This window comes from Nycticebus coucang, chromosome 2, assembly GCF_027406575.1.
Source record: "Nycticebus coucang isolate mNycCou1 chromosome 2, mNycCou1.pri, whole genome shotgun sequence".
NCBI lineage: Eukaryota > Metazoa > Chordata > Mammalia > Primates > Lorisidae > Nycticebus > Nycticebus coucang.
Window position 1 is genome coordinate 38,647,450 of NC_069781.1, and position 19,159 is coordinate 38,666,608.

Below are 19,159 nucleotides of genomic sequence, written 5' to 3' on the forward strand. Positions count from 1 at the left end.
ATGTAAAAAATTCCCATTTCCTTCTTTTGGATCACGATGTCCTTCGTAGAGTCCAATACCTACCAAAAGGAGGACATAGCCAGGGTCAGACGAGAAATTTTCTCCGGCAGTGACTAGGGGTCCACCGGTTTGCGCTGATGTGGCCTAACTGACGTACGCACAACGGGCGGGGTCAGCCCGCAGTGGCCCCCTGGGAGCCGGAGGCGGAGCTGCGCGGAAACCCCACATTCAGCCGGGCGCAGGCGCTGCTCCTGGCCATGGCGGAGAAGCGGGACCGGAACCCAGACCCGCTCCCTAACCCGTCGGTGCTGTTCCTGCACCCGGATCTAGGTGTAGGCGGCGCCGAGCGGCTGGTGCTGGACGTGGCGCTGGCGCTGCAGGCGCGCGGGTGCAGCGTGAAGATCTGGACAGCGCACTACGACCCGGGCCACTGTTTCTCCGAGAGCCGCCAGCTGCCGGTGCGCTGCGCCGGGGACTGGCTGCCGCGCAGCCTGGGCTGGGGCGGCCGCGGCGCCGCGGTCTGCGCCTATGTGCGCATGGTGTTCCTGGCGCTCTACGTGCTGTTTCTCGCTGACGAAGAGTTCGACGTGGTCGTATGCGACCAGGTGAGGCGGTCGCCGGGCGGCTGCTCGAGTGCGGACCTTACCGTGAGGGTGCTCCTCGGGCGTTGACCTCTGACAAAGGACCTCTCTGGTCTGCAGTTCGGAAAGATTGGAACTGAGCTGCAGAAATCCGAGCTGAGAGCGAGCCCGTATTTCTCGAACTTTAGTATGGACCCGTTAATGCTGCAGAGTGCAGAACCCCTCCCTCCAGGAAGTTTTCATCCTGGAGCCCCGAGGTGGGCCCGGAAATGTACAATTTTAACTGGGTCTTCGGGCGATTCCAAAGCAGGCCTTGGGGCCCACCCTAAAAAACACTATCATTCTAAATCACTTCAGTCGCCTTTTACTTCTGAGTAACTTGTGTGTTGTCCTTACTGTGGGCCTAAAGCATAAACTGAAATTTGGCATACCCTTACTAAAATTTTAACGTGACTCCCCATTGGTCTTTGGAGAAAAAGCCAAGATTTTTACCTTGGTAAATAATGTCCACCTGGATCTGCCTTACAGCTGTTGTAGACTTTTTCCTTTTTACATTCGCCGCCCCCCAAAAAAAAATTATTTTAAAAAGTAATACGTATTCGACTGAAAATTTAATAGTATATAGGAAGGGGAACATCAAAGTCCCTTTCCATTTCATTCCCTGAAGATGTCCCTGTTAAGTTTCTTTTGTATCCTTCTGGAAGCTGTCTGGCTGCACTAGCATCTGTGTCTGTAGGTATATCTTATTTGTACATAATTGAGATTATGAATACCTAGTATTGGTCACCTTGCTCTGTTTCAGAAAAAAATTCTATTTGGAACATCCTTGTCTAAGGATCTCAATGTTAGGAATTCACTTCATTCTCAGTTCTAACTGGAAAACCCGCTTTTGTACCATGATCTAGGCCTGTACCTAGCACTCTGGGAGGCCAAGGTGGGAGAATTGTTTGAGCTCTGGACTTTGAGACCAGTCCGAGCAAGAGTGAGATGCCATCTATACTAAAACTAGAAAAATGAGCAAGGAACTGTGGTGGGCGCCTGTAGTCCCAGCTAGTCTGGAGGCAGGAAGACCACTTAAGTGTTTGAGGTTGCTGTGAGCTAGGCTGATGCCACTGCACTCTAGCCTGGGCAACTGTCTCAAAGATAGATAGATAGATGATCTAAACATTCTTCTGTTAAAGGACACTAATATTTTAACTAGAGTGGTGTTGTAATGAATATCCTTGTACTTCATTTTTTGTATTTCTGCAAGCCTATCCTTTGAGTAAATTTCTAAAATTGGTGAGTCAGAGAGTTCACATTTTAAATGCCAATAACAATTGCCAAATTTGCCTTCCAAAGGAGTTCTGTCACTTTACTCTACCACATATGATAGAACCTGCTATGTCATGCTCTTTTCCTCATTGGTTATAATCAACCATTTTAATTTTTCCCAAACTGATAGATGGAAATGGCATTACATTTGTATTTGAGTTTCTTTAATTGTGACTCCTGAGTTACTTTTGCTCATCTTTGCTTGTGTAGAAGCTTTCTTTTTAAGTAATGCGTACATTTACCAAACATCCTGCAGTTGTATAGTAAGCACAAGGTAGTGTGCAGTGAGCACACTGTAGTAGGTGGAGAAAAAATTCTAGGCTTGGAAGTGGGAGACCTGGGTTCAAGTTCTGTGCCTGCTGCTTTAACTAAGTCACTTTGAATAAGATGCGCGTTATTCCTAAAGCTTATTTACCTTCAGGTGTTAATTAAGTGAGCTGAGAATTAAGTGACTTGTAAAGATGACCAAATTAGAAAGTCTGTAGTGATGGCAGCGTTATTTCCTGCTTACTTTTGTCTGTAGTTAATATTTACAGGCAGCCCCTGGGTTACCAACAACATAGGTTCTGTAGGTTTGTTCTTAAGTTGGATTTGTATATAAATTCAAACAGGTACATTTACCTATTACCTGTAAAAGCTTCTATTTGTAAGTATGAGTTGTACATAAGTCAGGTGTTTTTAACTTGGGGACTGTGTGTATGTGCTAACCTCCAAGCATCTTACATCTATCAGTGTATTTAATAGTCATAAAAATTATATGGGTTTCTCTGAACTATAATCATCATCATATTAACAGAAAAGGAAACTGGGGCCCAGACTAGGGTAAATTACTGGCTCACACAAGGCTGAAATTCAGACCCTGTGGATCTTGACTCCAGAGCTTGTGCTCCAGAGTACTATAGTTCATTCATTTCAGTTCCTTAGAAGGAAAAAAATTCTGGAGCTATAACTATCCAGTATGCATCAACTAGCCACATGTGACTGTTGAGCACTTAAAACGTGAACTGAGATATGGTCAAGTATAAAATAGAAACATGATTTTGAAGGTACAATTTGAAAAGATAATAAATATCTCATTGATACATTTTAGTATTGGTGGCACCTTTAGCTCAGTGGGTAGGGTACACCAAGACTGGCGGGTTCAAACCTGGTCCAGACCAGCTAAGACAATGATGACAACAGCAACAAAAAAAAATAGCCAGGCGTTGTGATGGGGGCCTGTGGTCCCAGCTACTTGGGAGGCTGAGGCAAGAGAATCACTTAAGCCCAAGAGTTTGAGGCTGCTGTAAGCTGGGATGCCACTTCGCTGGGTGACAGCTTGAGACTCTGTTTAAAAAAAAAATATATATATATACACACACACACACATACATTTTAGTATCGATTACATTTTGAAATATTTTACATACAACATATACATGAAAGTTAATTTCACCCTTAAAACATGTTTAATGTTACTAGATTTTTTTTATTTTCTATTGGACAGCACTGTACAAGAGGAAACTATTGGACTTAAAGCTTTAAATGTTTAGCACACATCTGGCAAATGTCTACAAACCTTCTATACCCAGGCACTGAATTGGTAAGAGTCAGAGGGAACAAAGCAGAATTAGACATTGTCCCTGAGGAACCCACAGACAAGCAGACAGGGTGGGTGTCTGTGCTCTTGGTTGGGTTGAAGTTGAGTGACCCTCACTTTATCTGCTGTTGATTTTTGCTTTGGCTAGGTGTCCGCCTGTATCCCCGTGTTCAGGCTGGCCAGACGACCTAAGAAGATCTTGTTTTACTGTCACTTCCCAGATCTGCTTCTCACCAAGAGAGATTCTTTTCTTAAACGGCTATACAGAGCCCCAATTGACTGGATAGAGGAATACACCACAGGCATGGCAGACTGCATCTTGGTCAACAGCCAGTTCACAGCTGCTGTTTTTAAGGAAACATTCAAGTCCTTATCTCACATAGACCCTGACATCCTCTACCCATCTCTGAATGTCACCAGCTTTGATTCAGCTGTTCCTGAAAAGCTTGATGACCTAGTCCCCAAGGGAAAAAAATTTCTGTTCCTCTCCATCAACAGATATGAAAGGAAGAAAAATCTGACTTTGGCACTGGAAGCCCTAGTGCAACTGCGTGGAAAATTGACATCCCAAGACTGGGAGAGGGTTCATCTGATCATGGCAGGTGGTTATGATGAGAGAGTCCTAGAGAATGTGGAACACTATCAAGAGTTGAAGAAAATGGTCCAACAGTCTGACCTTGACGAGTATGTGACCTTCTTGAGGTCCTTCTCAGACAAACAGAAAATCTCACTTCTCCATGGCTGCACGTGTGTGCTTTACACACCGAGCAATGAGCACTTTGGCATCGTCCCTCTTGAGGCCATGTACATGCAATGCCCAGTCATTGCTGTTAATTCAGGTGGGCCTTTGGAGTCCATAATCCATGGTGTCACAGGGTTTCTGTGTGAGCCTGATCCAGTGCACTTCTCAGAAGCAATAGAAAAGTTCATCCATGAACCTTCCTTAAAAGCCACGATGGGCCTGGCTGGAAGAGCCAGAGTGAAGGAAAAGTTTTCCTGTGAAGCATTTACAGAACAGGTCTACCATTATGTCACCAAACTGCTAGTATAATCAGATTCCTTTTATGCCATTTTTACAGTTGTAGACCTAGTTTTGAAACCAAAAAACCTAGAATCTAGTGCAAAAGAGATTTAAAAAGAAAAAAACTTGAGTCTTGAATCTGAGCCACCTTCCTATACACCACACTTCCTTGTGTACTCTTCAGAGAAAGGGTATCTTTCATGCTGTAATCATTCCAAGTCTTACCAATGTGAAGTTATAAATATGGTACAATTCCATGTTCAACAGAATATTTTAATTATATTTTCCCTAGATTATTATTCCTTTGCCTATAAACATAGAATCATATTGTTCCTTAATCAGTCTTGATAGTTTAAGTGTGTTATTACCAAACTTGATTAATTTGGCTCCATTACTATTATTTCCAGAATCAGTCCACCAAAGTGTTCATGATCATCTGCTAGGAAACTTGTTAGTCATACCTTTTCCTGGATCCATAACAAGAGTGCTGTGTTTTTTTGTTTGGTTTGGTTTTAGGCTTTTGGCAAAGATGATTTATTGTATTTTTGCACACTTAAACGTAATAAAAGATGTCTATTGTAGAGACAAAAGAAATTAATTTTAGTCTCTGAAATCTACCTCGGTATTGTTAAGAACATACATGTGACAGCCAAACCTGAAGTTACAGCAAACTAAAATGGATCTTAAGTGAAGTGGGAATATTGTCACACATGCAGAGTGCATTTTGTTGAGGGCATGTTTCTTAATGTCGTCCGGGTTGTCAATTTTGTTAACATTTGTGTTGTTTTGACTAAATTCCAACTAAGTAAAGGACACAAATGTTTTTTATCTTCAAGGCCTGCTGTGACACTTTCATTGGCCCTCTGCCTACCTCACTAAGTACAACTGATCTTCCCCTTCTTCCATATACTCTAGCTCTTTCAGGACATTCACCAGTCATAGTTCTTTATTAACTGTGGCCAAAGTACAAATCTTAGTTTTAAACATACCTTTAAAGCTAAATTCACTTTTTAAAAAATAGCAGAGGTCACTAGCCAAAGGCTTCACATTGATCAATCTAAGAGTACATATTTAAGAGCCTAACAGTGTATGTGATTAGATGATTTAATCTTTGCACCTCACCTTCATCTGTAAAGTGGGATGATTGTATTATTTACTTTCTTCATTTGGTGGTTAAGACAGATTGTGATAATATGAAGTATATGTAAAGTACTTAAAAGAGCACACAGTATATAAATGTTAGCTATTCATATTTTGCAATTTGGGGATATTGCTGATGACTATTAGTTCCATGGGGGTATATGCTATACTCCCATATTCTTTTGGAGTTCCTTAGAAGATGAAATTTCAGTTTGTGTTATCAGGCATAAAGGAGTACCAGAGTGTCAAATATATTGTATTTTTTATGGAATGAAAAGTTATGTTGAGTTCTCTTTTCTTCGGCATTGAGAAAGCTTACTGTCCAGTAGGGAGGGCATCCCCACTTCGTGACTTGGAGCCTTTGTTTCTAGGAACCGTAGCATTTCCAAAAAGGTCTGAGCTCTCACTGTGGCATTTATAACATAGACACTTGGTCATGTTCTGATCTATAGCATGGTGCTTACTCATCCCAAGCACTAAAACTTTTGTTTCTTTGACCAGTTTTCTTTTCTTTTTTTTTTCCAGATCCTTCCAAATGGACTACATGGGTTTGGGGGCCTTTGGTTTAACTTCTTTTCATTGTTCTAAGTCTCAGTAGGTGGCAGTAAGATTTCTCAGGTCTGGAAGGATGTAGATTGCTGCTTGCTATGAGCTTCCAGCTTCTGACCCTTAACTCCTGGCTCCTGGAACTAGGATGGAGCTTTGCACATAGGAGGTGTTCAGTTTCCAAAACTGAGCTAAAGTTACTGCTTTTGTCACACAGCCTTGACGGATTGGCAGGGTCTCAAGGCCTTCTGATTCCCAAGTCTAACCACTTTACCATTCTTCAGTTTGCCTTTGCCCTAACCAGATTGCTTGTATGGTTGTTTTTCTTATTTTTTGAGACAGAGTCTCACTATGCTTATGTCACCCTTGGTAGAGTGCCATGGCGTCACAGCTCATAGCAACTTCAAACTCTTGGACTTAAGCAATTCTCTTGCCTCAACCTCTCAAGTAGCTGGGACTACAGGTGCCCGCCACAGTGCCCAGCTATTTTTTTGTGCAGTTGTCACTGTTCAGCAGGTCTGGGCCAGGATCAAACCCACCTGCCTCAGTGTATGTGGCCAGTGCCCTAACCCAGTGAGCTATGGGCACTGAGCCTATGGTGGTTTTTCAATGCAATTCCTCTGCAATACTGCAGCACTTCTCCAAATCTCCAGCTTTAGAATAGCTTTGCTATTCACTTTCCCTTTTTGCCTTTGGAGCAATCGAGATGTGGGTATGTTAGCCCCCTATTTTATATTCAGAGAGAGTTCAGAGGGGTGAAAGACCTCCCCAGGGCACACAATTAAGTAGAGCCCATGTTCAACCCTTGGTTACCTGAGGCATCCAGAACTCTGCACACACCAAAATTTCTCAGTCTGCTTCCCTTTGTTATACATAAATATCACATGTCCTTCATTCGGATGTGTACTTGTGATGATGGGGGTGAGGGAGTCTTCTGGTACACTCCACCTACTCAGCTAAGGGAAAGTAGTACTGCAGTTCTTACTATTTGACACTGATACCATGACGAGTGACTACTAAATCCCTACATGGACAGTCTTTAGAGAGTGCAAAGTTTTTTCTGGGTTCTCATTTTGTTTCTCAACAGCATCCTTCCAGGTAATTATTTAAACATTTTTATAAGTGGAAAATCTGAGGCTTATGACTAGGAAGCAGTATATCTGTAATTCAAACCCTAGTACGTCCAACTCCATGAGTTCTTTCAGTTAAACCACAGATGCCTCTTCAGCAAATGCCTCACCACCACTGAAACTGTCCAGGACTCCAGTTTCACTTCTGCTATCTTGTTCTACCTTATCTTTCATCAAACAATGAGGCACCTGAGCACTTTGCTGCCCCCATCTCTGTTCATGACAATCAGCCCTTCTTGGTCACCTCTGCCACTGTCACAGTAACTGTCCTGGGACAGTCTTTCTTTCCACTTCTGACTCCCAAAGTCAAAGCCAATTAGAGCTGACTAGGCCTCCAGATGTGACCCAGCCTAATTTGCTCTTGTACAGATGGGAAAACAGGCCTAGAAAGAGGAAGGGAACTGCCTCAGGTTACACACAGGGACATTTGTGGCCCTCTACCTCCACGTTTACCAAAACCCCCTTTTCTCCTCCCACTTCCTTTGAGCTCCTTACTCCTTTATTCCTAATCTCAACCCTCTCCACCATCCAGACACCACTACCTTCACGCGGGCTGGCTGAAGGCAGAGGAGCTTTCCTACATGAAACAGTAACCCTTGCGGGTGGGGGAGGTTACCATGCTGACTCTGGAGCCACCAGCTCTGACCATGTCAAGAATGAGGATTGTGGGGAGAGAAGTCACAGTAAGGGTGACAAAGACATAGATTTGTTTGCTTATGTTTTCTGGTATTTCATAATTAGTTTTCTATTTCTAATATTCCATGTTAGTTATTTTCCTAAGAAAAAAAGTTTGAGCAACAAAAAACTCTAAAATAATCCTATTGGTCACAAGTTTTTACATATTAGATATTTGTGTTTCCAACTAATGCCCTTTTGTTTTTGTTTTTTTTTTGCAGTTTCTGGCCTGGGCTGGGTTTGAACCCACCACCTCCACCTCCGGCATATGGGACTGGCACCCTACCCCTTTGAGCCACAGGTGCCGCCCACTAATGCCCTTTTGAATCTCTGTAAGTTGACTACCCAAGGGACTGTAACAAACTGGTCAACATACAGAGGTGGACAACATAAGGAACTAGGTCTTCTGTACTGACACATACATGTATGTCCAGTCTATGAATATTAGGTCAACTTAAGATGGACAATATAGGGAGGTGGTTCCTTAAGTTGACCTAATTTTCATATACCAGACGTGTACCACCTGTACTGGATGGAAGTTCCTTATTTATTCTTTATGGTAATCCCTTATTACTACGTACTGAGATTACTCTAATTTTTTTGGTACTATAATCAGCCCCAAGGAAAAACAACTTAGATGCTAAGCAAATGTTTAAAATTTTAAAAAGCAAATTTGAAAATCAAAAGTGTAGAAAAATCTAAAAAAAAAGATGTCAAAATGTTGCAAAACTGCCTAAGTACAATAAAAAAATAGCAATTTTCAAAAATACTAATAAATCACTAACTGGCAATGCTTATTTGTGAATCAAAGGATCATCTCAACAGCTTGCTTTCAAATAAATTGCATTCTCCCCATGCATTGTGAAACCTGGAAACCTAACTTAACACTTCAATTCATTAGAATAATACGGTATCGTATGTCAGAACATATGTACCACTATTTAAAATTTTTATGAAGTTAACTATATTGGGATTCTTTTGGTTGCAAGTGATAGCAACTCAACTCTAAGGCAGAAAAGGGAAATTTTTTAAAAGCCACTGGGATAGATTATGTAACTCAAAAGTTACACAACAGAACCATAAGAACTGCAGGGATATAGAGGTTCAAGGGAACCAGGAATTTGAATTTTACCAGAATACCATGTTTTTCTTCTCTTTTCTTTTTCCTTTCCTTTCCTTTTCCTTTGCCTTTCCTTTTCCTTCTTTCCTTTCCTTTTTTCTGAGACAGTCACTGTGTCACCCAGGCAAGAGTGTTGTGACCTCATCATAGCTCACTGCAACCTCAAACTCCTGGGTTCAAGAGATCCTCCTGCCTTAGCCTCCTGAGTAGCTGCTGCCATTGTCGCCTCCAGGACCAAGGGGCATGCACTTGGCAACAACCCACATCTCCAGCACCAGGGCTGCAGCTACAGCACACTTGCGTGCACCATGAGGACAAGCCCCTACCCGCTTACTGCCATTGCTGCTGCGGCCATTTGAGTGTTTAGCCAGGGGGCCTGGGGATCACCATACCCATTTTTTAAATCTAATACTTAATTGTCTTTCATTGCAGACTAGTTTCTTCAAGGCAGGAAACTTGGCCACCAATGCAGCCAAGATCTCCATATAATTTGGTAATATTTGATAATTTCATATAATATTCATATAATATTACCAAAGAGGAGCTGACTCTCAGGGTTTGAAAAGACATTAGTGAAGGACTATGATGGTTCCTTCTTGGTTCAGGTGCCTTCTCTAAATTAATAAATCAAAGCCCAGAGGCAAGTCACTATGTTTTACCAGGCTCTGGTTAGGAATCTGATCTTGAATCCATCAACTCTGGCCAGCACCATGCAGCAGCAGAACCTTATAGGTAGGAGAAAGGAGCAGGGGGTGTACTGAAGAAACTCTTGGAAGCAGTTCCCAGAAGAAAGTGAATTGAAAAAATGAAAGGAAAAATAAAATTGGTATCCTTTCCAGTATTCAAAATGGAGATCCCTTAAAAACTTACACCTAGTTAGGGAGAAACCATCTGGATCAGTCCTTCCACTTAGCCAAAAGAAAAGATAATATTATTTAATAAAAGCTAACTCAGCTGAGGGAACTTAGGACATAAATCTGGAAAAAAGAGATTTAGGGGGAAGCCTCCATCTGACTAAGAGCATCTGGCATGCACTTTCTCCACAAAGAGAACCAAAATAGCAAGTGGATAATCATGCTTTGAATAGAGGACCTAAGAGAACACTGGAAATCAACAGAGAAGTAACAGAAAACACCTGAGACATGGCAAGATAGGGAAGCAAGGCTGCCAGCTCAGCTAGGATTGGTTGAGACCCTGGAGAGATTCCCCAGCAAGGGGAAAGGGTAGGTGAGAGATTCCTGTTGCAGATTCCTGCAACTTCGGCTGCAAAAGAGCCCCTCAATCTTCATGTGTCCTGAGACTGGCATAGGAAGCTGCCTATAGACCACAAGACAGCATTTCTCCAGTGAAGGAGCTCATGCTGGGTCCCATATATACCTTCAGACTTAAGCAGCTACATTATGGTGCCCTTTTAAGAGCCAAACCCCCACCAGAATGCATCCTGCCCTAGGGCACAACAGCCTTGATCTCAACATCCCTGGAATCCCACTGATATCCTCCAACATCCAGCTAGAGGGCTGCAATTAAATGACACCAATTGGAACCAATGAAGGAGCAGCAGGGACCACAGCACTCTAGCATTCACAGTGTCTGCACCAGGGAAGCAGGCAGTACAACACACCAGAGAGGCTGCCCCCAGGAAAAAGAGAACCAAAATGCCTGCTCCCTGGAACATAAGAACCACCTAGCTGGAAGGGCTACCACAGACAGAAATTCTGCCCCCCACTCCCCACCAGCACTGCAGCAGAGCTGCCATGCACATGCTCTAAGGACAGACTGGTTTTGCCACTACTGCCTCTAGGGGCCAGAGTGCATGCTATTGGCACACCCCCAGGAGCAGGGCCAAGACAACACCCTTGCATGCATCCTGAGGACAGGGTCCCACACCTTTTGCCACTGCTGTTGTAGCCATTTGAGCATTCTGCCAGGGGGGCTGGGATCACCCTGACTTGCCCACCACAGTCAGAACCCAGCTGCACCATTGGTAAAACCTAAACATGAAAAAAAACCACTGCCTCCCTGTTCCTGAGCACACCACCCAAGGTCTTGGGTATTGCCCTGTTACCCTGTCTCACCTACCACCACTGACATCTGCACTTTTCCTGAGGGCCTGAGAATGGACCCACTCACCCTTCCCCTACCAACACAGCCAACACCACCTGGGGTCCTAGGGACTGGCTTCCTACCCCATCACAGCCACCATTAACATCAACCCATGCTCCTTTGGGATCTAAGGCTTGTCTTGCACCATTATTGCCATTGCCATGGCACACACACTACCCAGGAGACTGAGGAACCACTCATCTACCCAGCCTACAACTGCTAGCTGAGAAAGCTTCCTGGAGGCCCAAGAAAAGACCCATTTGGACTCACTAAAGCTGATGCCCACATATGCCATCTGAAGGCTCAAGGATATGTATGCTCAGCCCACCACTGTCCCCACTGTGGCTTGAGAACTTCACAACCTGGTGTCCCCATTTATAATAAAAACCTCACCACAATCTCCACTATCAACTGCAGCCTAGCAACTGAGGAAATCACAGATACCATTGCTGCTGTTTATCAGCTGAAGAAATCATTCAGAGATATACTACCTCATGCACTCAGAATTAAAGCTAACGTGTCTTACCTGACACCACACGTACAACTTCAGAAAAAAAGTCGTCTTCTACCAAAGTCAATCCAAAAAATTAGAAGAAACAAATGTTACCCTAGATGCAAAAATAATGTAGAGACACCAGAAACATGAAAAATCAGGGAAATATGTCACCTCCAAAGGAATATAATAGTTCTCTAGCAACAGATTTCAATAGAAAAAAAATTCCTTTTTCCAAAAATAATTCAAAGAAGCTCACTGAGATATAAGAGAACACATGAACAATATGACAAAAATCAGAAAACAATTCAGGGTGTGAATGAGAAACTTAGCAAACAAATCCTGGAACTGAAGAATTAAAATAATTAATAAAAAATATATTTGAGAGCTTTGACAATAGATAAGATCAAGCAGAAGAAATGATTTTGGAACTTGAAAACAGATCTTTTGAAATAATACAGTCAGACCAAAAAAATAAAAAATAAAAAAATAAAGATTTTTAAAAGAATGAAAAGAGCCTACATGATATATAGGACACCATAAAGTGGCCAAATATGGGATTTTGGTGTTCCACAAGGTGAAGAGAAAACCGAAGGTATAGAAAACCTATTTAATGAAATAATAGCTAAAAAAAATCCCCAAGTCTAACATGAGATTTAGACCCACACATATAGGAACTTCAGAGATTCCCAAATAGATGCAATGAAAATGCCTGTCTGGTACATTATGGTCAAACTGTCAAAAGTAAAAGACAGAGATTTCGAAAAACAACAAGAAAAAAACATCTGGTCACATATAAAAGAAACCTCATGTGACTAACAACAGATTTCCCCACAACAATCTTACAGGCTAGTAGAGAATGAGATAAAATATAAAAAGCAATGAAAAGAAAAAAAAAAAAGATATATTATCCTTCATAATGAAAAAGAAATAGTCTTTTTTATAAAAGCAAAAACTAAGGAAATATATCACCACTAAATTGGTCTTATATAAAATGCTTAAAGGAGTCCTACACCTAAAAGTGAAAGGATGGTATCTACCATTAAAAGCACACAAAAGCATAAAATTCACTGGTAGAGCACATACAAAAATGAGGAAGAGAACAGACTACAGAAAATCACCAGACTGTGATAGTAAACAAGGAGAAAGAAAAGAACAAAGGATATACAAAACAGCCAGAAAACTGTGCGAGGTAGACAGGCTGAGACCATTAAACTCAGGGTAAAGTGCCCAATCAGCGGAATGGCCAAGTGACTATCCCTACATAGGGAAATTAGCAGTGCAGGTAAGCTGAGGCCATCAACTAGTAGCTTAGGCTAGAGAAGTTGAGATGTCTGTCTGAGGAGATGAGACTTGCTCTCCCCACTCTCTCTTCTGTATGCACCATTATCTGGTCATTTCAGATGTTCCATAACCCTATGTTCTTGCTTACCCTTTACTCAACCTTCCTGGGGCCTGTAATCTCCCCTCTCTCATTCTTAACCTTGACTGCTGACTAATGACTCCTGTGCATTCTTGCTACATATACTCTGTTATGTACCCAATAAAAAGATTCTGGGAAACAGAACAGGTGCTTCATTGTTTTAATGTTGCCAACAGGCACATGAAACAGTGTATATCTTTACAGGCAAATAGGTTTTATGCTATAGGATTGGTGTTAAAGTCTCTTGATTTCCCCAGCACCATCTCCCTTGCTGACTACTGGCCCAGTTTGGGGTCCACTAGATGCCCAACAGAAAACAACTAACAAAATGACAGGAATCAGTCCTCACATATCAATAATGACCTTGAATGTAAACAGATTAAATTTTCCACTTAAATGATATGAAATGGATAAATGGATTAAAAAAAACAAGACTCAACTATATGATGCCTACAAGAAAGTCATCTTACCTGTAAAGACACACAGACTGAAATTAAAGTGATAGAAAAAGAAATTCCATGCAAAAGAAAACTAAGAGCAAGCAGGAATACCTATACTTACAGCACATAAAATAGACTTTGGATCAAAAACACTGAAAAGAGACTGATAAGGCCATTATATAATGATAAAGGGATCAGTTTATTAAGAGGACACAACAGTTCTAAATATATATGCATCCAACACCAGAGCACCCAGATACATAAACCAAACTTTATTATATCTAAAGGGAGAGACAGGCTCCAATACAATAATAGTTGGGAACTTCAATACTGCATTCTCAGCATTAGACAATCATCTAGACAAAAAAAAAAAAAAAATCAACAAAGAAAATGGGTTTAAACTATAGTGTAGACCAAATGGACTTAATGGATATTTACAGAACATTTTATTCAACAGCTGTACAATACTTATTCTTCTAATCAGCACATGGAACATTCTCCAAAAGATACAATGTGTTCATCCACAAAACTAGTCTCAACAAATTTTTAAAATTCAAATCAAGTCAGGCATGGTGGCACATGCCTGAAACATACTTGGGTGGCTGAGGCAGGAGGATCACTTGAGTCTAGGAGTTTAAATCAAACTTAGACAATACAGTGAGACCTCATCTCAAAAAAAAAAAAAAGGTCAAAATCTTATCACATTTCTTCTCAGACCACAGCGGAATAAAACTAGAGTTCAATAACAAGAGAAACTTTGGAAACTATACAAATACATGGAAATAAAATACCAAATGACCACTTGGTCAATGAAGAAATTGAAAACGAAATTTAAGTTTCTTGAAACAAATGAAAATGGAAATAAAACATACCAAATCCTAACTACTACGCAAAAGCAGTGCTAATACGGAAGTTCCTAGAAATAAATGCCTATATCATATAAGTAGAAAGATTTCAAATTTAAAAATCTAATGATATACTTCAAGGAACTAGGAAAGCAAGAATAATCCAAACCCAAAGTTAGTACAAGAAATGAAATAATAAAGTTCAGAGCATCACTAAATGAAATAAAGACCAAAAATACAATACAAAAAAATGAACAAAATGAAAACTTGGTTTTTTTGAAAAGAAAATCAAGGGAGCAAGATGGCAGCCGAGTAACAGCTTCCTTGCATCTGGGCACCGTGAGTCTGGGGATATAGGACTCCAGGCATCTCTGGCCCGTGGGATCTGCCTATCATCACCCCTGAGAGGATACAGGGAGTCAGCGAGAGACTTCTGGACCCCAAGAGGAGGACTAAAACAGTGGAAAACCGGCAAGTGGTCACGTGTGTTCAATCCGTCTAAACCCGCCAGCAACTTCCACAGGCACGAGAACTTAAAGAGCAAGAGGAAGTGAAAGGAAAATTAGGGCAAGGAAACAGATAAAAGAAATCTTTTTATCTTCTTCTGAGGAAGAATCAGCAGAAAACTCCAGGCAACATGAAGAACCAGTCCAGAACAACCCTGCCAAGGGACCATGAGGTAGCTACTGCAGAGGATTCCACCTATACAGAAATGTTAGGAATGACAGAAAGGGAATTTAGAATACACATGTTGAAAACAATAAAAGAAATGATGGAAACAATGAAGGAAACTGCTAATAAAGTGGAAAATAAACAAAAGGAAATCCAAAAACAGAATCAAATCAGAGATGAACGATATGAAGAATATAAAAAGGTTATAGCAGAGCTGAAGGAAATGAAACAGTCAATCAGGGAACTTAAAGATGCAATGGAAAGTATCAGCAACAGGTTAGACCATGCAGAAGAAAGAATTTCAGAGGTAGAAGACAAAGTTTTTGAGATAACTCAGATAGTAAAAGAGGCAGAAAAGAAGAGAGAGAAAGCAGAACGTTCGCTGTCAGAATTATGGGACTTAATGAAGCATTCCAACATACGAGTTATAGGAATTCCAGAAGGGGAAGAAGAATGCCCCAGAGGAATGGAAGCCATACTAGAGAATATTATAAAAGAAAATTTCCCAAATATCACCCAAGATTCTGACACACTGCTTTCAGAGGGCTATCGGACCCCAGGTCGCCTCAACTCTAACCGAGCTTCTCCAAGACACATTGTGATGAACCTGTCCAAAGTCAAGACAAAAGAAAAGATTCTGCAAGCTGCCAGGAGTAAGCACCAGTTGACCTACAGGGGCAAATCCATCAGAGTGACCGCAGACTTCTCTAATGAAACTTTCCAAGCAAGAAGACAATGGTCATCTACCTTTAATCTACTTAAACAGAACAATTTCCAGCCCAGAATTCTGTACCCTGCTAAGCTAAGCTTCAAAATTGACGGAGAAATCAAATCATTTACGGATATACAAACATTGAGGAAATTCGCCACAACAAGACCAGCTCTACAGGAAATACTTCAACCTGTTCTGCACACTGACCACCACAATGGATCAGCAGCAAAGTAAGAACTCAGAAATTAAAGGACAGAACCAAACCTCCACACTGATGCAAAAGATAAAACTAAGCAATGGACTCTCACAAAATAAGACTAATAGAATACTACCACACTTATCAATTATCTCAATAAATATTAATGGCTTGAATTCCCCACTGAAGAGACATAGATTGGTTGACTGGATTAAAAAACACAAGCCATCCATTTGCTGACTGCAAGAAACACACCTGGTTTCAAAAGACAAATTAAAGCTCTGAGTCAAGGGTTGGAAGACAATTTTTCAGGCAAATGGAATTCAGAAGAAAAGAGGAGTTGCAATCTTATTTTCAGATACATGTGGATTTAAAGAAACTAAAGTCAAAAAAGACAAAGATGGTCACTTCATATTGGTCAAGGGAAAAATACAACAAGAAGACATTTCAATTCTAAATATCTATGCACCCAATTTAAATGCTCCCAGATTCTTGAAACAGACCTTACTCAGTCTGAGCAATATGATATCTGATAATACCATAATAACAGGGGACCTTAACACTCCTCTTACAGAGCTGGACAGATCCTCTAAACAGAAATTAAACAAGGATATAAGAGACTTAAATGAGACCCTAGAACAACTGTGCTTGATAGACGCATATAGAACACTCCATCCCAAAGATAAAGAATATACATTCTTCTCATCACCCCATGGAACATTCTCCAAAATTGATCATATCCTGGAACACAAAACAAATATCAACAGAATCAAAAGAATTGAAATTTTACCTTGTATCTTTTCAGACCATAAGGCACTAAAGGTGGAACTCAACTCTAACAAAAATGCTCGACCCCACCCAAAGGCATGGAAACTAAACAATCTTCTGTTGAATAACAGATGGGTGCAGGAAGAAATAAAACAGGAAATCATTAACTTCCTTGAGCATAACAACAATGAAGACACAAGCTACCAAAACCTGTGGGATACTGCAAAAGCAGTTTTGAGAGGAAAATTCATCGCTTTAGATGCCTACGTTCGAAAAACAGAAAGAGACCACATCAAGAATCTCACAAGAGATCTTATGGAATTGGAAAAAGAAGAACAATCTAAGCCTAAACTCAGTAGAAGAAAAGAAATATCCAAAATCAAATCGGAGATCAATGAAATTGAAAACAAAAAAATCATTCAGAAAATTAATGAAACAAGGAGTTGGTTTTTTGAAAAAATTAATAAAATACATAAACCATTGGCCAGACTAACGAGGAATAGAAAAGTAAACTCTCTAGAAACCTCAATCAGAAATGATAAAGGGGAAATAACAACTGATCCCACAGAGATTCAAGAGATCATCTCTGAATACTACCAGAAACTCTATGCCCAGAAATTTGACAATGTGAAAGAAATGGATCAATATTTGGAATCATACCCTCTCCCTAGACGTAGCCAGGAAGAAATAGACCTCCTGAACAGACCAATTTCAAGCACTGAGATCAAAGAAACAATAAAAAATCTTCCAACCAAAAAATGCCCTGGTCCAGATGGCTTCACTCCAGAATTCTATCAAACCTTCAAGGAAGAGCTTATTCCTGGACTGCAGAAATTATTCCAAAAAATTGAGGAAGAAGGAATCTTCCCCAACACATTCTATGAAGCAAACATCACCCTGATACCAAAACCAGGAAAAGACCCAAACAAAAAGGAGAATTTCAGACCAATCTCACTCATGAACATAGATGCAAAAACTCTCAACAAAATCCTAGCCAATAGATTACAGCTTATCATCAAAAAAGTCATTCATCATGATCAAGTAGGCTTCATCCCAGGGATGCAAGGCTGGTTTAACATACGCAAGTCTATAAATGTTATCCACCATATTAACAGAGGCAAAAATAAAGATCACATGATCCTCTCAATAGATGCAGAAAAAGCATTTGATAAAATCCAGCATCCTTTTCTAATTAGAACACTGAAGAGTATAGGCATAGCTGGCACATTTCTAAAACTGATTGAAGCTATCTATGACAAACCCACAGCCAATATTTTACTGAATGGAGTAAAACTGAAAGCTTTTCCTCTTAGAACTAGAACCAGACAAGGTTGTCCTCTGTCACCTTTACTATTCAACATAGTGCTGGAAGTTCTAGCCAATACAATTAGGCAAGACAAGGAAATAAAGGGAATCCAAATGGGAGCAGAGGAGGTCAAACTCTCCCTCTTTGCTGACGACATGATCTTATACTTAGAGAACCCCAAAGACTCAACCACAAGACTCCTAGAAGTCATCAAAAAATACAGTAATGTTTCAGGATATAAAATCAATGTCCACAAGTCAGTAGCCTTTGTGTACACCAATAACAGTCAAGATGAGAAACTAATTAAGGACACAACTCCCTTCACCATAGTCTCAAAGAAAATTAAATACCTAGGAGTATACCTAATGAAGGAGGTGAAGGACCTCTATAAAGAAAACTATGAAATCCTCAGAAAGGAAATAGCAGAGGATATTAACAAATGGAAGAACATACCATGCTCATGGATGGGAAGAATCAACATTGTTAAAATGTCTATACTTCCCAAAGCAATCTACCTATTCAATGCCATTCCTATCAAAATACCAACATCGTACTTTCAAGATTTGGAAAAAATGATTCTGCGTTTTGTATGGAACCGGAAAAAAACCCGTATAGCTAAGGCAGTTCTCTGTAACAAAAATAAAGCTGGGGGCATCAGCATACCAGATTTTAGTCTGTACTACAAAGCCATAGTGCTCAAGACAGCATGGTACTGGCACAAAAACAGAGACATAGACACTTGGAATCGAATTGAAAACCAAGAAATGAAACTAACATCTTACGACCACCTAACCTTCGATAAACCAAACAAGAACATACCTTGGGGGAAAGACTCCCTATTCAATAAATGGTGTTGGGAGAACTGGATGTCTACATGTAAAAGACTGAAACTGGACCCACACCTTTCCCCACTCACAAAAATTGATTCAAGATGGATAAAGGACTTAAACTTAAGGCATGAAACAATAAAAATCCTCCAAGAAAGCATAGGAAAAACACTGGAAGATATTGGCCTGGGGAAAGACTTCATGAAGAAGACTGCCATGGCAATTGCAACAACAACAAAAATAAACAAATGGGACTTCATTAAACTGA

General features: G+C 40.6%; 1 protein-coding gene across 1 annotated transcript; it reads left to right on the top strand.

The window, feature by feature from the left end:
• Positions 1-60: 60 nt before the first annotated feature.
• On the top strand, positions 61-5,072 carry ALG2 (ALG2 alpha-1,3/1,6-mannosyltransferase). Its single transcript, XM_053567695.1, has 2 exons — positions 61-605; positions 3,623-5,072. The coding sequence occupies exons 1-2, from the start codon at positions 258-260 to the stop codon at positions 4,523-4,525; spliced, it is 1,251 nt and encodes a 416-aa protein (XP_053423670.1). The 5' UTR covers positions 61-257; the 3' UTR covers positions 4,526-5,072.
• Positions 5,073-19,159: the final 14,087 nt, after the last annotated feature.